This window comes from Balaenoptera ricei, chromosome 2 (genome assembly GCF_028023285.1).
Source record: "Balaenoptera ricei isolate mBalRic1 chromosome 2, mBalRic1.hap2, whole genome shotgun sequence".
Lineage (NCBI taxonomy): Eukaryota > Metazoa > Chordata > Mammalia > Artiodactyla > Balaenopteridae > Balaenoptera > Balaenoptera ricei.
The window spans coordinates 35,386,394-35,402,850 of NC_082640.1; the positions used below are offsets into that span (position 1 = coordinate 35,386,394).

Consider the following 16,457-nt stretch of genomic DNA (forward strand, 5'->3'; position numbering starts at 1 on the left):
TACCTTTATCATTTCCTTTCTTTAGCAAATAAATATTCTCAAGTTGGTCTCATCAATGGTACTCCACCGTCTTGAAGAAGACATTTCAAACCTCCATGCATGGCATACAAGGTTCACCATAATCTAAACCCTATACTCCTTTCTACTCCCGCCTCTTATCACTACTTAACAAGATCTAATTCTTCAACTATAACAAATAATTTGCAGTTCTTTGAATGAAACATTGTACTATGCTTTTTTCCCTTTATAACTATGTATATCTCATTCCTTCTCTCTTGAAGGACTTTACCATAAGTCTCTACCTGGCAAACGCTACCTCTCTTCCATCTCAAGGCCTCTTTTGTGAGACTTTTCCTCACTCTCCCTTTCCTCCTGACCCAGTCTGGGTGAAGCAGCCCTCATTTATGCTCTCAAATCACATCCAGGGTTTATGTCATTGTTCTCCAAATATCTCTTTTAAGTGTTTGTCTCCCCTACCACACTGTGAGAGCTTTGAAAATAGGGACTCTTATCTGTCTTTACAGTCATAATCCTTAGCACAGAGTGAACATCCAAGAACTCATTCATTCAACATATAGGTATGTTAATGTTTGCTGAATAAACGAATGAATGCTTTGGTAAAATTTCATCTAAAGACAGGTAATAAAAAAAGCCAAAGAGTCTCCTAATATTGCTTCACTGTGAAACCAAACTACAGGATTTTAAACAAGAGAACATTGAAACCTATTGTCCAAGCTTTATATTCAAGGATGCTGCCAGGTGATGGAGGGGACTCCTAAGATGATACTTGTTCTATTGCCTCGCTTGTGGTATGATGACTGTGACACATGTGAATCTAAGTAAGTGAATTTTCTGTAGCAATGCCTCATACTCAACTCAGCAACTTCCTTACAACTCTTCTTTGAGCCACAATTTTTCAAATACCGAAGTAAAGCATAAAATACCTGTTCTAAAATATTCTTGAGGTGACAATAGGCCTCCTGTGGGGTGAATTTCAGTTCCACTATCAAGCGATCTATCTTATTAATCACTAAAACTGGACGGATGCTTTCGAGCCAGGCTTGTCGCAGAACTGCCTGTGTCTGATTAAAAAAGAAAGGAAAATGTAAAGCTCGTGATCTGAAATAAGTAAAGCACATTAGAAAATCCTGATTAATAAGCAGCTCATTTCCGTACTCCTTGATAACAACTCAGACCATGCCAGTCAGACACAGGTGTTCACCAGACATTCACAAAGTATATAACACAGAAGCAAAGAACTACAGACAAGAAACTGTCCTTGCCTTTATGGAACTGACAATTTATTTAAGAAGGATAAATAAAATTATGCAAAAGACAGTGAAGAGTTTTGTGGAACTATACACACACACACACACACACACACATACACACACAGAGTTTACTGAATTTTATTCAGTAAATAATCAGAAAACAAACACTCATGTTGCCAACACACAGGTCGAGAAACAGAACATTCCCCCAGAAGTCCCCTGTGTACACCTTCCTGATCATAAACAACCTCTCAGCATTAACCACTATTCTGCTATTCTAAAGTCAGGTCTGTTCATTTTACTTGTCTTGTCAGGACACCTAAGACACTACAAAGACTAAGGCTGTGCTTCTCCAGTTGGGGGACCTGCACCCTTACAGGCAATCAGACAGGAAGTTACAGAATAATTACAGCATATCTTCTTGGAATTATCAAATTTTCTCCATTTCTACAAGAAAACGTCATTTCATTGGGCTTTTGATTTATTGCGCTTCACAGATGTTGCATTTTTTACAAACTGAAGGTTTGTGTCAACCCTGCATCAAGCAAGTTTATTAGCACCATTTTTCCAACAGCATTTGCTCACTTCATGTCACTATGTCACATTTTGGTAATTCTCACAGTATTTTACATTTTTCACTATGCATCTATTTGTTGTGGTGATCTGTGATCAGTGAACTTTGACGTTACTATGACAACTCAATGAAGGCTCAGAAATGGTTAGCATTTTTCAGCAATAGAGTATCCTTTTAATTAAGGTACGTACATTTGTTTTTTAGACATTATGCTATTGCATACTTAACAGACTTCAGTATACTGCAAACATAACTCTTATATGCCCTGGAAAACCAAAAAAAATTCATGTGACTCACTTTACTGCGATATTCATTTTACTGCAGTGGCTCAGAACCAAAACTGCAATATCTCAGAGGTATGTCTGCAATTTAAACCTTTTCTTATTCTTTTTAAAAAACATTAAAACAAACAAGGGCATTTAAGAAGTAGGACATAAAGGTGACAACATTTTTAAAGATAAAACATAAGGTTTCAAACAAAAATTATTTTTAAAACTAAGTTTAGAAAGCCACTCTGAGTTTCACGTCGACCGGAGTTATATGTTCACTCTGGCCTTTGGGGTGAACTTTTTGAACTTTGGTGGGAAAGAGAAGAAAGTCTAGGTTAAGGATCTGGAAGAGTAAGAGAGGGCAGGAGGAAGGCAGAGAGACAGCGTGTGTAGGTGGGAGGGGGGTAGACTGACAAACCAATAGAAGAGACTCTCCCATCTCAGTATCTTGCTATCAATTACCTCTCACAGTTCAGAAACTTTTCCACTGGAGTGAAACCTCCAGATCCTCCTAAACACCTCTCCCATTTCTGCTGAGTCCCTCTCCAAGAGGACATGACAGACATGTTAAGGTACCTTAAAGTCATTCTCTCTACTATCCCTTCAAAACTCGGGGGATTTGACTCCATCACAGACCAGAACACTACCGAATATGAAATGTAAAACCAGCTTTGTGATGGTCAGTGAAATGTCTCAAGTGGCACAGAGTCATCGACAGTCAGTTCCTCCTCTCTCCCCCCACCTTCTTTAACCAGTTAAATATTTCCATGTTACGATCCACTACCTGCGGACAGACCCCTTCCACAGCGTCCACTACAATGATGCACCCATCACAAATGCGAATAGCCGTCGATACTTCTGAGGAGAAATCCACATGTCCTGGAGAGTCTATCAGATTAATCAGGTACTGCTCCTCACCTGAAATGAAATTGGAAGACACACATTTTCAGTCGTGCAGGTACACAGTACTCTTCCTCAGGCAACCCAGAGTAAGAGAGCTTCTAAGAAATGACTGAATAAAGCTAAAGAAGACAAAAGCTCCATCAACAGCTACCATTTCAATTTAGGAATTCCCAACGATGGAACTATCAATTCCAAATAGCGTCGGTATAAAAGGTTACAGGATTTTATTATTCTAATAATCCAATAACCACTTATCAAGAGCTACTGTGAGCCAGGCACTGTGCTAAACGCTTGTGCTAATCACACATGATTGAGCCCTTAAAATATCCATACAACATAAACATTCCTCTACTCACTGTGCAGATTAGGAAACTGGGACTACAGGAAACTAATGGAAAAGACACAAAGCAGGTGGCCAACTACTTCCCTACAACTTCTCAAAGAGCAGTGTGTGAATATGCACAGCAAGACTTACACTCAATTCTAAGTCACAAATTTAAAGAGCAGCTGCTATTTGCCAAGCAGTGTGCTATGTGCTCTCACATTTGATATACTGTATTCTTTAATCCTCACACCAAAGTTGTAAGCTCAGAGCATGACTCATGCCTATGTGTCCTGTTTTAGCACTGAAAGTCTCACATCCCATCAAACGCCAACGTCAGTCCCACGTCCCACTAAGCCCTAAGTCAGTCCCAGGCAAACCAGAACTACTGGCCACCCTAGGTTACAGAGACCTCATATTATCAATAAAACATAATTAAGTAAACCAGCCAGAAAACCGGTAGTTCATTAGAATTCTACACTCATTCCCCATTCACTGCTAAATTTGATACAATTCTCTTTCAATGGCATAATAATTACTTAAATGATCAAACACCTGAATATACCTATACCTTACTTTTGCTCCTCCTCTTAACTCAGTGTTTTTCAACTTTTGTGTGCTCCAGAACTACAACAGGGCTGAATGTTATAACTTATGGGGCCATTTAAAGGAATTTCCCCAGTGTGATGTTAACAACTTGATGACCTGTTTAGTGCCCTGTGTGATACTCATAATGATAAAACAACAACACTGCAGTAACCAAAGCCAGAGCTCACATTTGTGGAGTGCCTATCTGGGCACTATCTGGCACTGTTCTAAACATTTTATAGACATTATCTAATGTTTACTTACAACAACCCTTGCAGTAGTTACTACCATTAGGCCAAATTTACAGAGCAGGAAACTAGGGCACGGAAAAGTAAAATATCTTTCTGAAGAACATCCAGCTAGAATCCAACTCTAAGGTAAATTGCCTAAGATCAAAGAATTCAAAATGGTAGAGTGAAAGTTCAAACCCATCTACCTCCAAAGTCATACCTTTAACCCCGATCCTCAAGATGGCATATATTTAATCTCACATGCCAAGGTCCCACTAGTAGTGAATTTCTGAACACTAGGTTAAGGATTCCAAAATGCAATGGGCTCAGTGGGAAAGACTGCCATCAATCAGCAAGACTGCCTTCTTCAATACCACTCCTTCCCCTGCTTCCTCTTTTCATGCAAATTGCTTTGTAAGGAATTCTGGCTCTGATGCACCCACCAGGGAAGACTCCAACCAGAGAGGACTGTGGACATCTCTAAACAAAGTCAAAGAACCAGTGCCCTGGAACAATGGCCCCGTGTGCCTCCTTAATCGAGTCTTTTACTGTCAGGTCTCACAGCACCAGTCTCACAGCTACCCTTTAGGATAAGCACCAGGGTCCCAACCAAATAAACCAGAGAAAAATGAGCAGTGCTAGCAAGGTTCAGGGTTCTATCCGCTCCCATCACATAAAACAAAAGTTATGAGATTCTTGAAATCATTCAGCATTTTTGCAGCCCAACCCTTCATTTCATAAACATGCTAAAGCCCCCAAAAGGGAAGAGATTTACCCCAGGTCACAGAAACACACCCGGGTCTATCTACCACCTTAGTCACTTCCTATGAAGGTCACAGATGCCTCTACACTTTGCAGCTGAGGAAACAACACTTGTTTGTTCATTTGGCTAAGAACCAGAAAAAGAAACCCTGGAGTGAAAAAAGATTGATGTTCACTTCCTGGAACCCATGTAAGGGTTCTAAACCTCTGCAACCTACTCGGAACTTCTCTATGTTCACATCACCCTGGAGAGAAAGTCAAAGATCAAGGACCAACTATCTCTCACTCAATTTCACATGGCTAATATGTGCCATTACCATAAGGCATGGGATGGGGCCTATTGTCAGAGCAACTGAAACGGTAACAGCAGCGCACCTTTGACTAACACTCAGAGTGACAAAGAGAGAGATACACGCGCACACACACACACACACACACACACACACACACACACACACACACACTTAAGATGAGAGACTTTAGCATGCTCAAGAGCTGACAGTTAGGCACCAGGACAAAGGAGATAAGTCCAGAGCACAAGTCTTTCACAGTGACAGGAGGCAAGCAAAGATACTAATAATGTTACATTTTGAGGGGCAGTGGCAAACAGTTGAGAAAATTCTCCCGTGTTCTGTGAAACAGAACGTAAACATGTCTGCTGAGATTGTGGGAGAGGGACTGAGAGGTGGACTGGAAGAGACTAGAAGGTTTAAGAGAGCTGTTGGAGAGAATGAGCAAGGCCTGACAGACAACATGCTGGAAGTCGGCCAGCAGCCCGAGGACCAGCCGAGAACCCAGCCCAAGTATAAGGAGGAAAAAGGTGTAGAGAGTTAGCTCTACCAAGGGTTAGAGTTTTACTGGGAGGACAGAAGGTGAAGAAAGCAAACTGAGGACCTTGGCAAGACTGTCAGCAAAAAGACAAATCTGGGTTGTATGAGGCAGGGAGTAAACGAAGGACAGTGATGCGGCTCAAGAGACTGAAGGGCTTTCTGAAATCAAAGAATGGCGACCTCGCTACACAGGCGAGAGAGCTGGGAAGAGTAAAGATTGTGGAGAAGGGAGTATTTGAATTTGAAATGTCAAAGATGAACAGTTCTGGATGATGCTAAAATCCAGCAAGTAGCCATGCCAGAGGGAGGGTGAAGTGGAGATCTACACGTCACTGTTGTTGAAGCCATGCCGTTGGAGAGGTCATTTTCAGAAACGGTAAAAGCTACCTTGGTGGATTTGGGCAAAAAGGAAAACGATGAGCCAGGTGCCAAAGTCATTAATGAACGGGGACCGGGGACTGTAACCGGAAGCTGACAGTGGTAAGAAAGGTCGAGAATAATTGGATGGACAGTAAGAGTCTCAAAGGAGATGGAGTTTTAAAGCAAGGGTGGAAGAATTAAGCTTTGAACCAGAACTAGTGAACAAGGGGAACGGCAATCCCATGTCCTAACCCAGAGGTAGATGGAGCATGAAAGAATGAGTAGCACTCACTTGAAAGAAGGATAAGAAAAGCAGTGTCCTCAGAAAACAGCCAGCAGGAGGAGGAGGGAACAGCAACAAAAGATGTTGCGGATGCAGGGGTTATTTGTTTACCTTGGGATGTTTTCAGAGAAAGTTTTGGGAAGGAAGGGAACAGTGAGAGGTTGAGGGCAGAGCAGGTATTAGAATCACAGAGAAACATGGGGAAGAGATTACTGAGAGGCCAGATCACAGGACTTCCATCTTGGGCAGTGACCAAAGACAACAGGGATGCGGGTCATGCTGGCCACAAGAAGATGTCTGTAAGCAGTCGCAGCAATCCCTGGTGGACAGGAGACAGTTACGCTTCAGGGAGAATCAGCCGTGGCCAGGACTGACTGATTTCCAAGAGACTCCTGGTGCAAACGAGGAGTCTGCAAATGTAATTACTTGGCTCCCAGGACTACTACCACATGCTAACTACTCTGTCTTCAGGGGAGTTTCTTAGCCCCTGTGAACTCCATTTTGCACACATGTAAAATGAGGATAACATCCATCTCACAGGATTGCTGTGAGGATTAAACAAAATCACGCATATGAGGCATCTGGCTCAGAATCCAACTATCGTGCACCCGTTTTCTTAGATCTGGCATCAACTGAATGCTTCACAAAGTAAAGCATTCATTATCTTAAGAGGGAAAAATCTGATCTTTAGTCAAACAAGGGACAATGGAACCCTTCCCTCCCAGCCCTGGCCCCAAAGGAAGAGGACAGAAATCAGAACCTCGGGTTAATGTTCACATATCTGGAAGGTAAGGGAAGCGACTGATACATGCTGGCCTTGTGTGAATCTGGATGGCATGTATCAGTTTCCCCACGGCCTAGTTTTAAGAGATTAAGACCAGAGAGCCACAGAATTGAAACCAACATGGGTGTAAACTCTCCACTTGCCCACAACTACAAACCCCTATGGAGGTGTTTACAAAGAGGTGAACCTGCACATGGATCTCTTTGCAGAAAGCCCTGCCATATCCTTGGTCTCCACATTTGGAGTACATCCGAGCTACAGTGTGGCTGCCACCTGGGTAAATACTGAGTATCCCACTGAACCAGGCTGTTAGCTAGCTAGCACATATGCCTGAAGTACAGACTGAAAGCCTGTAAGTTAAAGCCCACTGCAGTTTGTTCTACATGGTGCTTTACAAATTCTTAATAAGTTGCCAGTATTTTAAAAATTGGAGGATTTTACCAAAAATCTTGATGCCAACTTTTCTTGGAAAAAAAAAACAAAAAACAGAAAAATACAGGGCATCAGTCAGCTGCAGCTGGCGAGCACTAGCCCCCAGCCAGGTACTGGGGGGTGTTTCATGGGTGGGTAGAGTCTGCTCTCTAACTCATAACAGTCCCACCCAGACTGCCTCATTCATGCAGAGCTGTTGACAACAGCACTGCGTCAAGAACTAATAATATAGTACTTAATAATCCAATTAGACTGGTGTTGGAATAAGTAGTCAACTCTTTGGGGGGAAATTTAAGTTAGATATCTACCTCACAGCTTGCATGTATACACATTCACGTGTACAATTATGGTAGGATTAAATGTAAAAACTGAAAGGATAAAAGAACTGGTGGGAAACTAGAAGTAATTTTTATTTCAGTCTTGTGTTTTAATGTATATTCTACAACATACTGAATTTCCTATAATACATATAAACGTAAATTTATTTAAAATTTTTAAAAAGACGAATTAAAATGAAAACTTCATTTCAGAAGTTCTGCAATAGCAGTATTTGCTCACAGGTATAGAGAACAGCTACAGGGTAGAAATGACAACAACAGGCCTTCTGATAACAACAGTCCAGGAATTTCTAAGTACTTAATCCATCTGAATACATTTCTCTCATCTATAGTTGCATCCTAGGCTAAAGGATTCAAGGTATTACATCCTCTTAGGATTTTTTATAGAATGTATATTAGGATTGGGATTATTTCCTAACTCTTGAAATGACCAGATAAATGCATAGTATCCTTGTGGGAAGGGCACAAAGAGGGGTGGCTAAGAAATAGGAAAATAACAAGATTTAACAATATGGTCCCAACATTTGTACCAAATTTTAGTCACAAATGTAAAGATGAGAGAGGCTCCATTTTCTCAAGGAAGAACTGGGGCCCTGGAAAATGCTAAGATAAGAATATCACCTTGATGGTTTTCAACACTCTATCTGTAATATGCATAGTTTTGGTAAGCTTATTTGTTTACCTTAAACTAGAAAAATACCTTATCTTTCAATCCAAGTGAGGATTTGAAAAAATTTTTGAAAGCTGGTTAAATTAAGAGTCAAAACCAGAAAGCACTTCATTAACATTTAGTACAGAGATCCTCAACTAACAGGGCATTTGGAAGGGGCATGGGAAGGAGGGGAAGAAGTGGTAAACACAAAAATCACCTGCAGATTTTCTTCAACCATCAGGTTTCCCTCCTCCAGAAGGGAGATCGCCTTCAGGCTGTCCCACCTTCACAGCAGGAAATGCCCCATTCCAGAGAGTCAATGCTGAGACAGGGAGGAGAATGTATCTCATCTCTCGGATGTTTTGAGAACATGTCTCAGTCAACATCCCCAACTTCCATCCCCATTTTGCAGATGTGGAAAGCAAGGCTCTAACTGTCAAGTGTGCTGACTGCCTAACCCACAGCCCCTTCTAGGCCATCACGGTCACAAAGAAACATGTTGAATACTTTATGGCTCCACTCCAATCACCACTGATCAGACTAGGAGATGACCATCCAACCCCAGACCAGCAGTCCATAGGTGCAACTTCTGCCAGAGCCTGGCATCAAAAGACAAGCTGAGCAACATCCTGCTCTTGAGATGTATGCTCTTAAACGTAGGGGAAAGCAGCCGTAAGCAACAGAACTAAGGGAAAAAAACAGGAGTTGAGAGGAGGGGTCAGGGAAAGGGGAGTTCATGAAGATGGAGGCACTAAGGGTAGGCAAAAGCTATAAAACAGAGAAAAGACTTACAGGGTAAAAACAGATAAAAACAGAGAATTCAACCCAAGGATGACAGTGGAGTTCCAGAGGGAAGATCCGTTAACTTTTACTGATGGTCTCTAGAGCCATCCTGGATCCAGAATCAACATCTGCCTTCAATTTCTTTGAGATGTCACTCCAATAATGCTCCTGCTTTTGCATTTTCATGAATACTGTCTCCAGTATCATTTCACACATATTCTGTCAACAAGCCATCACACCCCAACCCAAGCTAGCTTAAGCCTCTGCTCTGTGCAATCAAGAAAGTATATCTAGGACAGTCTGAGAGCAAGTTACCCAAGGTCATACAGTTCAACAAAATAAAGATTAGACCATTCAATTCCCTGGGACCTATAGCCATTTTCCTGCAACACTGTACCACAAAGACAAAAGGGAACTGGAATGACTGAAGGTCATGATACATAAAGTAAACCTTAATAAAATGGTTTAAAAAGGGGTGAAGGAACTGGAGACAAAGTCCAGAGAGCAACTAAAATTCACACTAAAGTAACCTTCAAATGAAAACAGACTAATAATATGAGTGTGGAAAAAGGAAGGCTACAAATGTCTTGAACTCTATAAAAATAAGGAGAGAAAAGAAAGAAACTGACCACCGACCCATTCACTGGATCACAGAATGAGGACGTTTAAAAGGTGAGAGGTAGTTTTTAAAAAATAAGGCATCAGTTTAAATACTAAACACTGGGAATTCATGTACCTAAAAGCTTCAAAACTGGTTTAGTTCAAAAACACTGTAAGACTGACCTCAAAGAGAAGAGTCATGTCCCACATACTATAACCCTTGGTGTCAGTGCCAGAGATATGAAGGATAAATCACAGGTCAGTCCATTAGGAAAATGAAATACAGCTTTATTATTTTCTTCTAGTTATACAAATTCACATTTTGTGTAAAATTTCCAAACAGTACAAAATAAATATTTTGAAAAGTGTAAGTTTCACATAATCCAGCCCCTAATAACTACAGTTAAGGTTCTGGCATGTGTCCTTCCAGACACCTTTATCTGTATACATAATATATTCGTATTACTAAAACACATTCATATCTTATAAGTATTTACTCTGCAACTTGCTTTTTGTCTCCTACTTTACCTGTTCTATATAATTACATATAGGTCAAACAGTTGTTTGAACAGCTGCATAGCATTTCACAGCATGGATGTATCAGTTTACTTAACTATTTTCCAAAGACAGACATTAAGGTTGTTGGCATTCTTTTCCCTAATACAAACTTTTGGGTGAATGTCAATGAACATATATCTCATGTGCCTGTATGACTGTTCCAGTCAGATAAATTCCTAGAAGTGTTACTGTCAAAATGGCATCCTGATCTGGGGATAAAAACCATACTGATCATGGCAATGCGCACACAGTCAAGTAAATAAGACTCTAGATCTAATAGGCAGGCCATAGGACAGAACGAGGACCTAGCGAGGAAATGGGACAATAAGGCTGAACCAGCAAGGTCCTAAGACTCCAGACCTTCCCTCTGAAGAAGTCTATACAATCACCTGGGTGGATGGGGGCAAGTGTGAGCTGCCAGTTCTTCTGCCCTCAAGCCAGTCAGAGGTCCCCATCTGTACTCAACTCTGGACAGCCTGACTCTGATCTAACAACAGATCATCTGGAATGGCCAGAATGAAATTTGTGGAATGTAAAGCAAAAAACCTGAGGCCTGAAACTAATTCAGGAAGAGAAAGAAGGACACAAAAGATACAAAACCATTGTTCTTTAAAACACAGATCGATTTACCTTTTGCATAATGTAGTGAAATGGCACTGGATTTCATAGTGATCCCTCGGACCTGTTCATCCTCTCTGCTGTCCATGTACCTTAACTGTAAAAATGCAACATATGCATCCTTATTTCCCAATGAATTAAAATGTAATATTAAAATGGACTGATTTGGATTTTTGTTTTAAACACTTAAATTTTTAGGCTTATTGCCATGAAGTTGTTCCTTATGTCCCATTATTACCTTCTTAATCTCTGCAGCATTTTTCTTTCCTAGTACCACTTATTTCTTCCTCCTTTCCTTTCTCCTGATCAACTTCTAACTTTTTATCAGTTGTAATGCAAGACAATCATAAACTGTCTACATTGCCAGTAATTTTTTTTTAATTAATAGGCTTTATCATTTTAGAGCAATTTTAAGTTTATAGAAAAGTTGACTGGAAAGTAAAGAGGTTCCCAAGCATCCCCTCCCCTCCTACACACACAGTTCCCCCTATTACTTACATCTTATATTAGTGTGTAGTGTGGTACATGTTACAATTAATGAACCAATATCAATACACTATTATTAATTAAAGTCCATAGCTTACATTAGGATTCACTCTTTAAATGTATTATGACGTGTCCACCATCACTGTATCATATTTGTTAGCTGTATTAATCTTTTTGAGGAACAAATTGTGGCTTCATTGATCTTTTCTACTTCATTAATTTATGGTTTATTATTTCCTTTCATCTACTCACTTTAGAGCTATTGTACTTTTTCTCACTTCTTAAGTGGGAAAAATAAAAGCACTTTATTATTTCATTCAATCCAGTTTTTTTAGCCTTCTATAGACAGTATCTTGGGCCAGTTCCCCACCCAATGTGCCTCAAATGCCCAAGTCCTCCTTCAGTATCTTAGGTCTACTTTTTTAGTTCAATTTTGCTTCTCTATCTTCTCTTCTCTATATTACCAGTCACCTGATAAATCCTGCTGACTATATCCTAAATTCACTGAAGGGAGCAACATCTCTACCTTTCTACTGCAAATAAATTATTCCAATTTCTTTCAGTTCACAGATAGAAAGAAAGGTCTCTATCATTTCGTTTCCTAAAACATGATCTTCATCATGACCCTCAGGCTTCAGAAGCCTTCCTTTGGTACTCAGGTTAGCCTTCAAGGTCTTTGTAATCTGATACATTTTTTCTACCTGCACCTTTTTCTCTCTCAGTATAGGCAAACGTTCCACTCAAATCAAGCACAATCCACAAATTAGCCTTTATGCATTTTATCCACATTATTTCCCACTGTGAAGCATCTCTTCCACCTGTGAAATTTTCCACAATCATGCCAGGTTATCATCTGATTGGTTGCAAAAACTCATTCTTGCACTTATAAAATATTAATATAAAGTAACATAAAGCAATATAGAAATAACTTTTTTCGCAACAATCTATTTTATCTTGCTAAATGGATTGGCAGCTTCTTAGATCATGAACTATGCTTTATACTTTTTCGATCTTTAAGAACACAACGAAGGACTCATCACATTGTAGATTTGCTAATACTTACTGAAATGCAAGTATATATCAAATATAACATACCTTGCCCGCCAGGCGGCTGGAGATGATGCCATTGCTAGATATAAGACAGTCAGCCAGAGTAGTTTTTCCTGTTAAAGTAACAGTATTAATTTAAATCGATTTCTTTTTTTAAAGGGTGAGGCAGGTAGATTGTAGCGACAAATTTAACATCTAACCATAGAAGAGGTTTAGCAAATATCTCCTATTTACCTATACTAAGTGAAGCGAGATGCAACGCGCATTTTAATTAGAACTTTGAACAAAACATCATCGGGAAGGATACAGATTCTAGCACTCCACAGTGCTGTAATCTGTATTGCCAACCCTGCGGATCAACGTCACTTTAAAATCCGTCAAGCAACATTTTTTTTTAAGGACAGAAAAAGTTTTTTTAATTGAGGCATAATTTACACAGAGCAAAATGCACAGACTCTTAAGTGATAAGACAAACCACTGTGCCAATCAAAATATAAAACATCTGACAAACAACTTTTACAGTTACTCAAATCTGTCCGACAAAGAATTTGATCAAGTTTATTGTAATTATTACATCAGTCATCAGATATCCATAACTGTGTCCAGGCCTATAAACTTAAACTCTTGATAGCTCAGCATGACAAAAGGATAGCACAGCAATCACGTTTTCCTCTGAATGATATACTGGGTAAAACATCGCCACAAAACAATGGAACATTATCTTTTGCCGTATTTCCCCATGTATGGCCTCAACTGGCTTTTACCAGTTAAACTGTCTGAAGAAAATACCCATCTGGCAAAGAAATTCAGGAAATTTACCCACATCTCCTACTGTTTGCAAGCCAATGGAGGGCATCAGCTACACCACAGTGACCAATGCTACCCAGTATCCAAACGTAAACCCAGGAATCTCCTCTAATAATAAAAGAAATTCTTACGATACTCAAGTACCCATTTGGACCTCTAATACTGTATTACGTGCTTGCCATGTAAACATTATGTATTAGCATATAACCCTAGAGTGTCACTTTCCTGCTTCCAACGGAGTAGAACATTCTAAGTACGCCGAGCATATATCCCCCCAAATGCAAGTGTCAAGAAAGCAAGGACTTTGCTTTCTTCACAACTGTATCCCTAGGACCAGAACAAGGCTTGGCATATAAGAAACATTCAATGAATTATCTGTTGAATGAATAAATGAATCACAGGTTTTCTAGGATAGTATTATCTTAACATACTTTTAAATAGTAAATTTTAAAGTAATCTGCTGTACACACACATGCCATTGACTTGCTGCATGATTTAATTCACAAAGCAAAAAAAAATACTTTTGTCAAACTTCATGTCCTCAAACCGTGAGCAGCATAATTATAGAAACTCATGGGGTAAGGTTAGTCACCAGATTTGTATACAAAACTCATTCTCAGTTGCCTTCACCTACAAAGGGATCCATCACCTCTCCTTTTAGTTCCCGTGACTACTTCACTTCAACTATTATATCAATGGCAATAGCCACCTAACCTCTTTCCTGCCCTTCAATCCATCCTAAACACTTCCACCAGACCATTCTTACTAATGTACTATTTGATTACAACATCCCTGCTTTATTCTGTTCTCCCAATGGCTCCCTATTACCTAATAATAAATGCCAATGATCATCTTCATGATAAAGCACGTACCTGCCAAGGGCTTCTCATTATCATCATTTAATCCTCACAATGCTATAAGGTAGGTTTGGTTTTTATTCCAGTACACAGAGGCTGTATACTGAAGCTCAAAAAGGCAAAGTAACTTGAAATGGAGTTTTGAACTCAGGTTTTCTAACTCCAGAGCTGGAGCACTTAACCCATATCCTAGTGCCTAGCTGGCATGAAGGGCTCTTTAAGATACAGCCCAGCCTACCTCTTCACTTTTCTCTCTTACTCCCTCACCTTCAGGATGGTATACAGGTTTTATTTCACACTCCCAATCCTATCACTTTGCTGTGGCTACGTGAACTAAGAAGCTGTCTGAAACCAAGCACGCGGGCTTAGCAGGAGGCAATGCTGTGGTATGACAGCAATGTCTGTGAGAAGCTAAGCACCATGCATCCTTGCCCCCCTCTCATGTCCCGTGCTTTGGTCACATACATTTCATTCTCCCCTTGCTGGCATTATTCCCACTTGAAATGTGTGTCCCCATCTGCCACCCTGAATCACCCTTCAAGGGTCATCCCTAACACTGTTATAAAGCCCTTTTCTTAACCCATTACTAGCTTCCCGACCCTCCAGCTCTCTCAACCCTTAAGAGTCTACGTTTTGCCTGTCTCATGTTGTGCTGCCTCAACCCCCAAATCGCCTCTCTATATAGCTGGGCTGGTGCCCTGTGCATAAATCTCTACCTTCTGACATAGCTAGCAAAATACCTCGAGCTTAGCAGATGTTCAATAAACATCTGACGAGTTAAACAGAATCACATAACACAGGTTCTGAGGACATTATGTCAAGACTACAGATGTGTTATATTACAAAGCCATTTCAAAATACTTGACAAATACTTAAAAACTCAACTTCTCGTTTAAAAGACAACAAAATATACTACATAGAAGAATAACAATCACTAGTTAGCTGTGTTCCTCCCACAGCAAACTTTTAAAGGAAATAAGACTTGCAACTTAGCAAGCATCACTCTCAACTGCCCACAGCATCACTCCACTGACACATGCGGAAACACACCCCCTTAATTACTGAAAATAAGCCATTTAGAAAGGATTCTTACCATGGTCAACATGAGCCAAAACACAGATATTCCTGATGTTAGCAGTGTTTTTCTGGAGTTGAATCATCTTATCCAAACTATTGAGCACCATGGTCACTTATTTCCTGTGACTAATAATTAAACATGCATTACAAATGGCTGAAGATCCGGGCGTTAAAAGATAAAAGTTTCTACTGCTGGGAGCTGACAAGACTTCTCGAGTCCCTTAAAGTAAGAACCCAACGGATGCTTACTGAAGGGACAGACCCACCCAGGCCAAAGTCCAATTTGAGCACTTCAACAAATACTGTACCACGACTGTACTTGCGGAGTTTTTACTCATCCTTCCGGATCGGCCGTTTGCGATGAATCACAAAGCTCGTGGGGGTGGGTGCACAGTGACACCTGGAACTCTGCCCCGTACTCTGTACTCGGGCATTATTTCTCCAGGTCAGTGATTACATACTGGAAGGGTCTTAGGCAGGAGGGAGAGAAGATGCCGACATCTCTCTCTTCCCCTGCTCGATCTTTTCCCAAGCCTCTCCTATCACTCCCACTTGCTTTCACTGGAGGTAAAACACCCAGCTTCCCGACTAAATTTTGGGGTCACGTGCAGGTGCACTGAACGTCTTCCATTCCTTTCCACACTGGGGAAACAAAGAAAAAACAAACCCTCAACTCTACATTCCCTTTATCCTCACTCTCTTTTTCTTTGAGGATCCCGGGTCCGCACTGAGAAACGGCCGGCCAGGCCTGGACACTACGCTCGGGCGGCAGCCGCTCGCAGCCCGGGCTCGCCCCTAGCCCCGTCCCCGCCCTGCCGCCGCGACGACCCGGGACCGCCACTGCCTGGAGTTGGCGGAAGAGGACGTCCGGACGCCTGCGGGCCCGCACTTACCGGCTCCCGCCGCCCACCCAGCCGCGCTCGGATGCCAGCGCCCGGCCACACCACGCGCGTCGCAGGCTCCCAGCCCACCGCGTCCACCAAACGCCCGCGCGCCGGGGGCGGGGCTGAGGACGCACGACCT

At 41.1% G+C, this 16,457-nt stretch overlaps 1 protein-coding gene across 2 annotated transcripts in view; it reads right to left on the reverse strand.

The window, feature by feature from the left end:
* EFL1 (elongation factor like GTPase 1) overlaps nt 1-16,421 on the reverse strand; it is a 139,115-nt gene extending 122,694 nt beyond the window's left edge. For both annotated transcript variants that reach the window (XM_059912335.1, XM_059912336.1), the window contains exons 1-6: nt 16,328-16,421; nt 15,451-15,560; nt 12,739-12,806; nt 11,170-11,254; nt 2,899-3,032; nt 945-1,082 (exon numbers count right to left, since the gene is read on the reverse strand). In XM_059912335.1, coding sequence (XP_059768318.1) covers nt 945-1,082; nt 2,899-3,032; nt 11,170-11,254; nt 12,739-12,806; nt 15,451-15,541 — 516 coding nt within the window. In that variant the 5' untranslated portion in view covers nt 15,542-15,560; nt 16,328-16,421. The remainder of the gene's footprint in view (nt 1-944; nt 1,083-2,898; nt 3,033-11,169; nt 11,255-12,738; nt 12,807-15,450; nt 15,561-16,327) is intronic.
* Between the last annotated feature and the right edge of the window lie 36 nt (nt 16,422-16,457).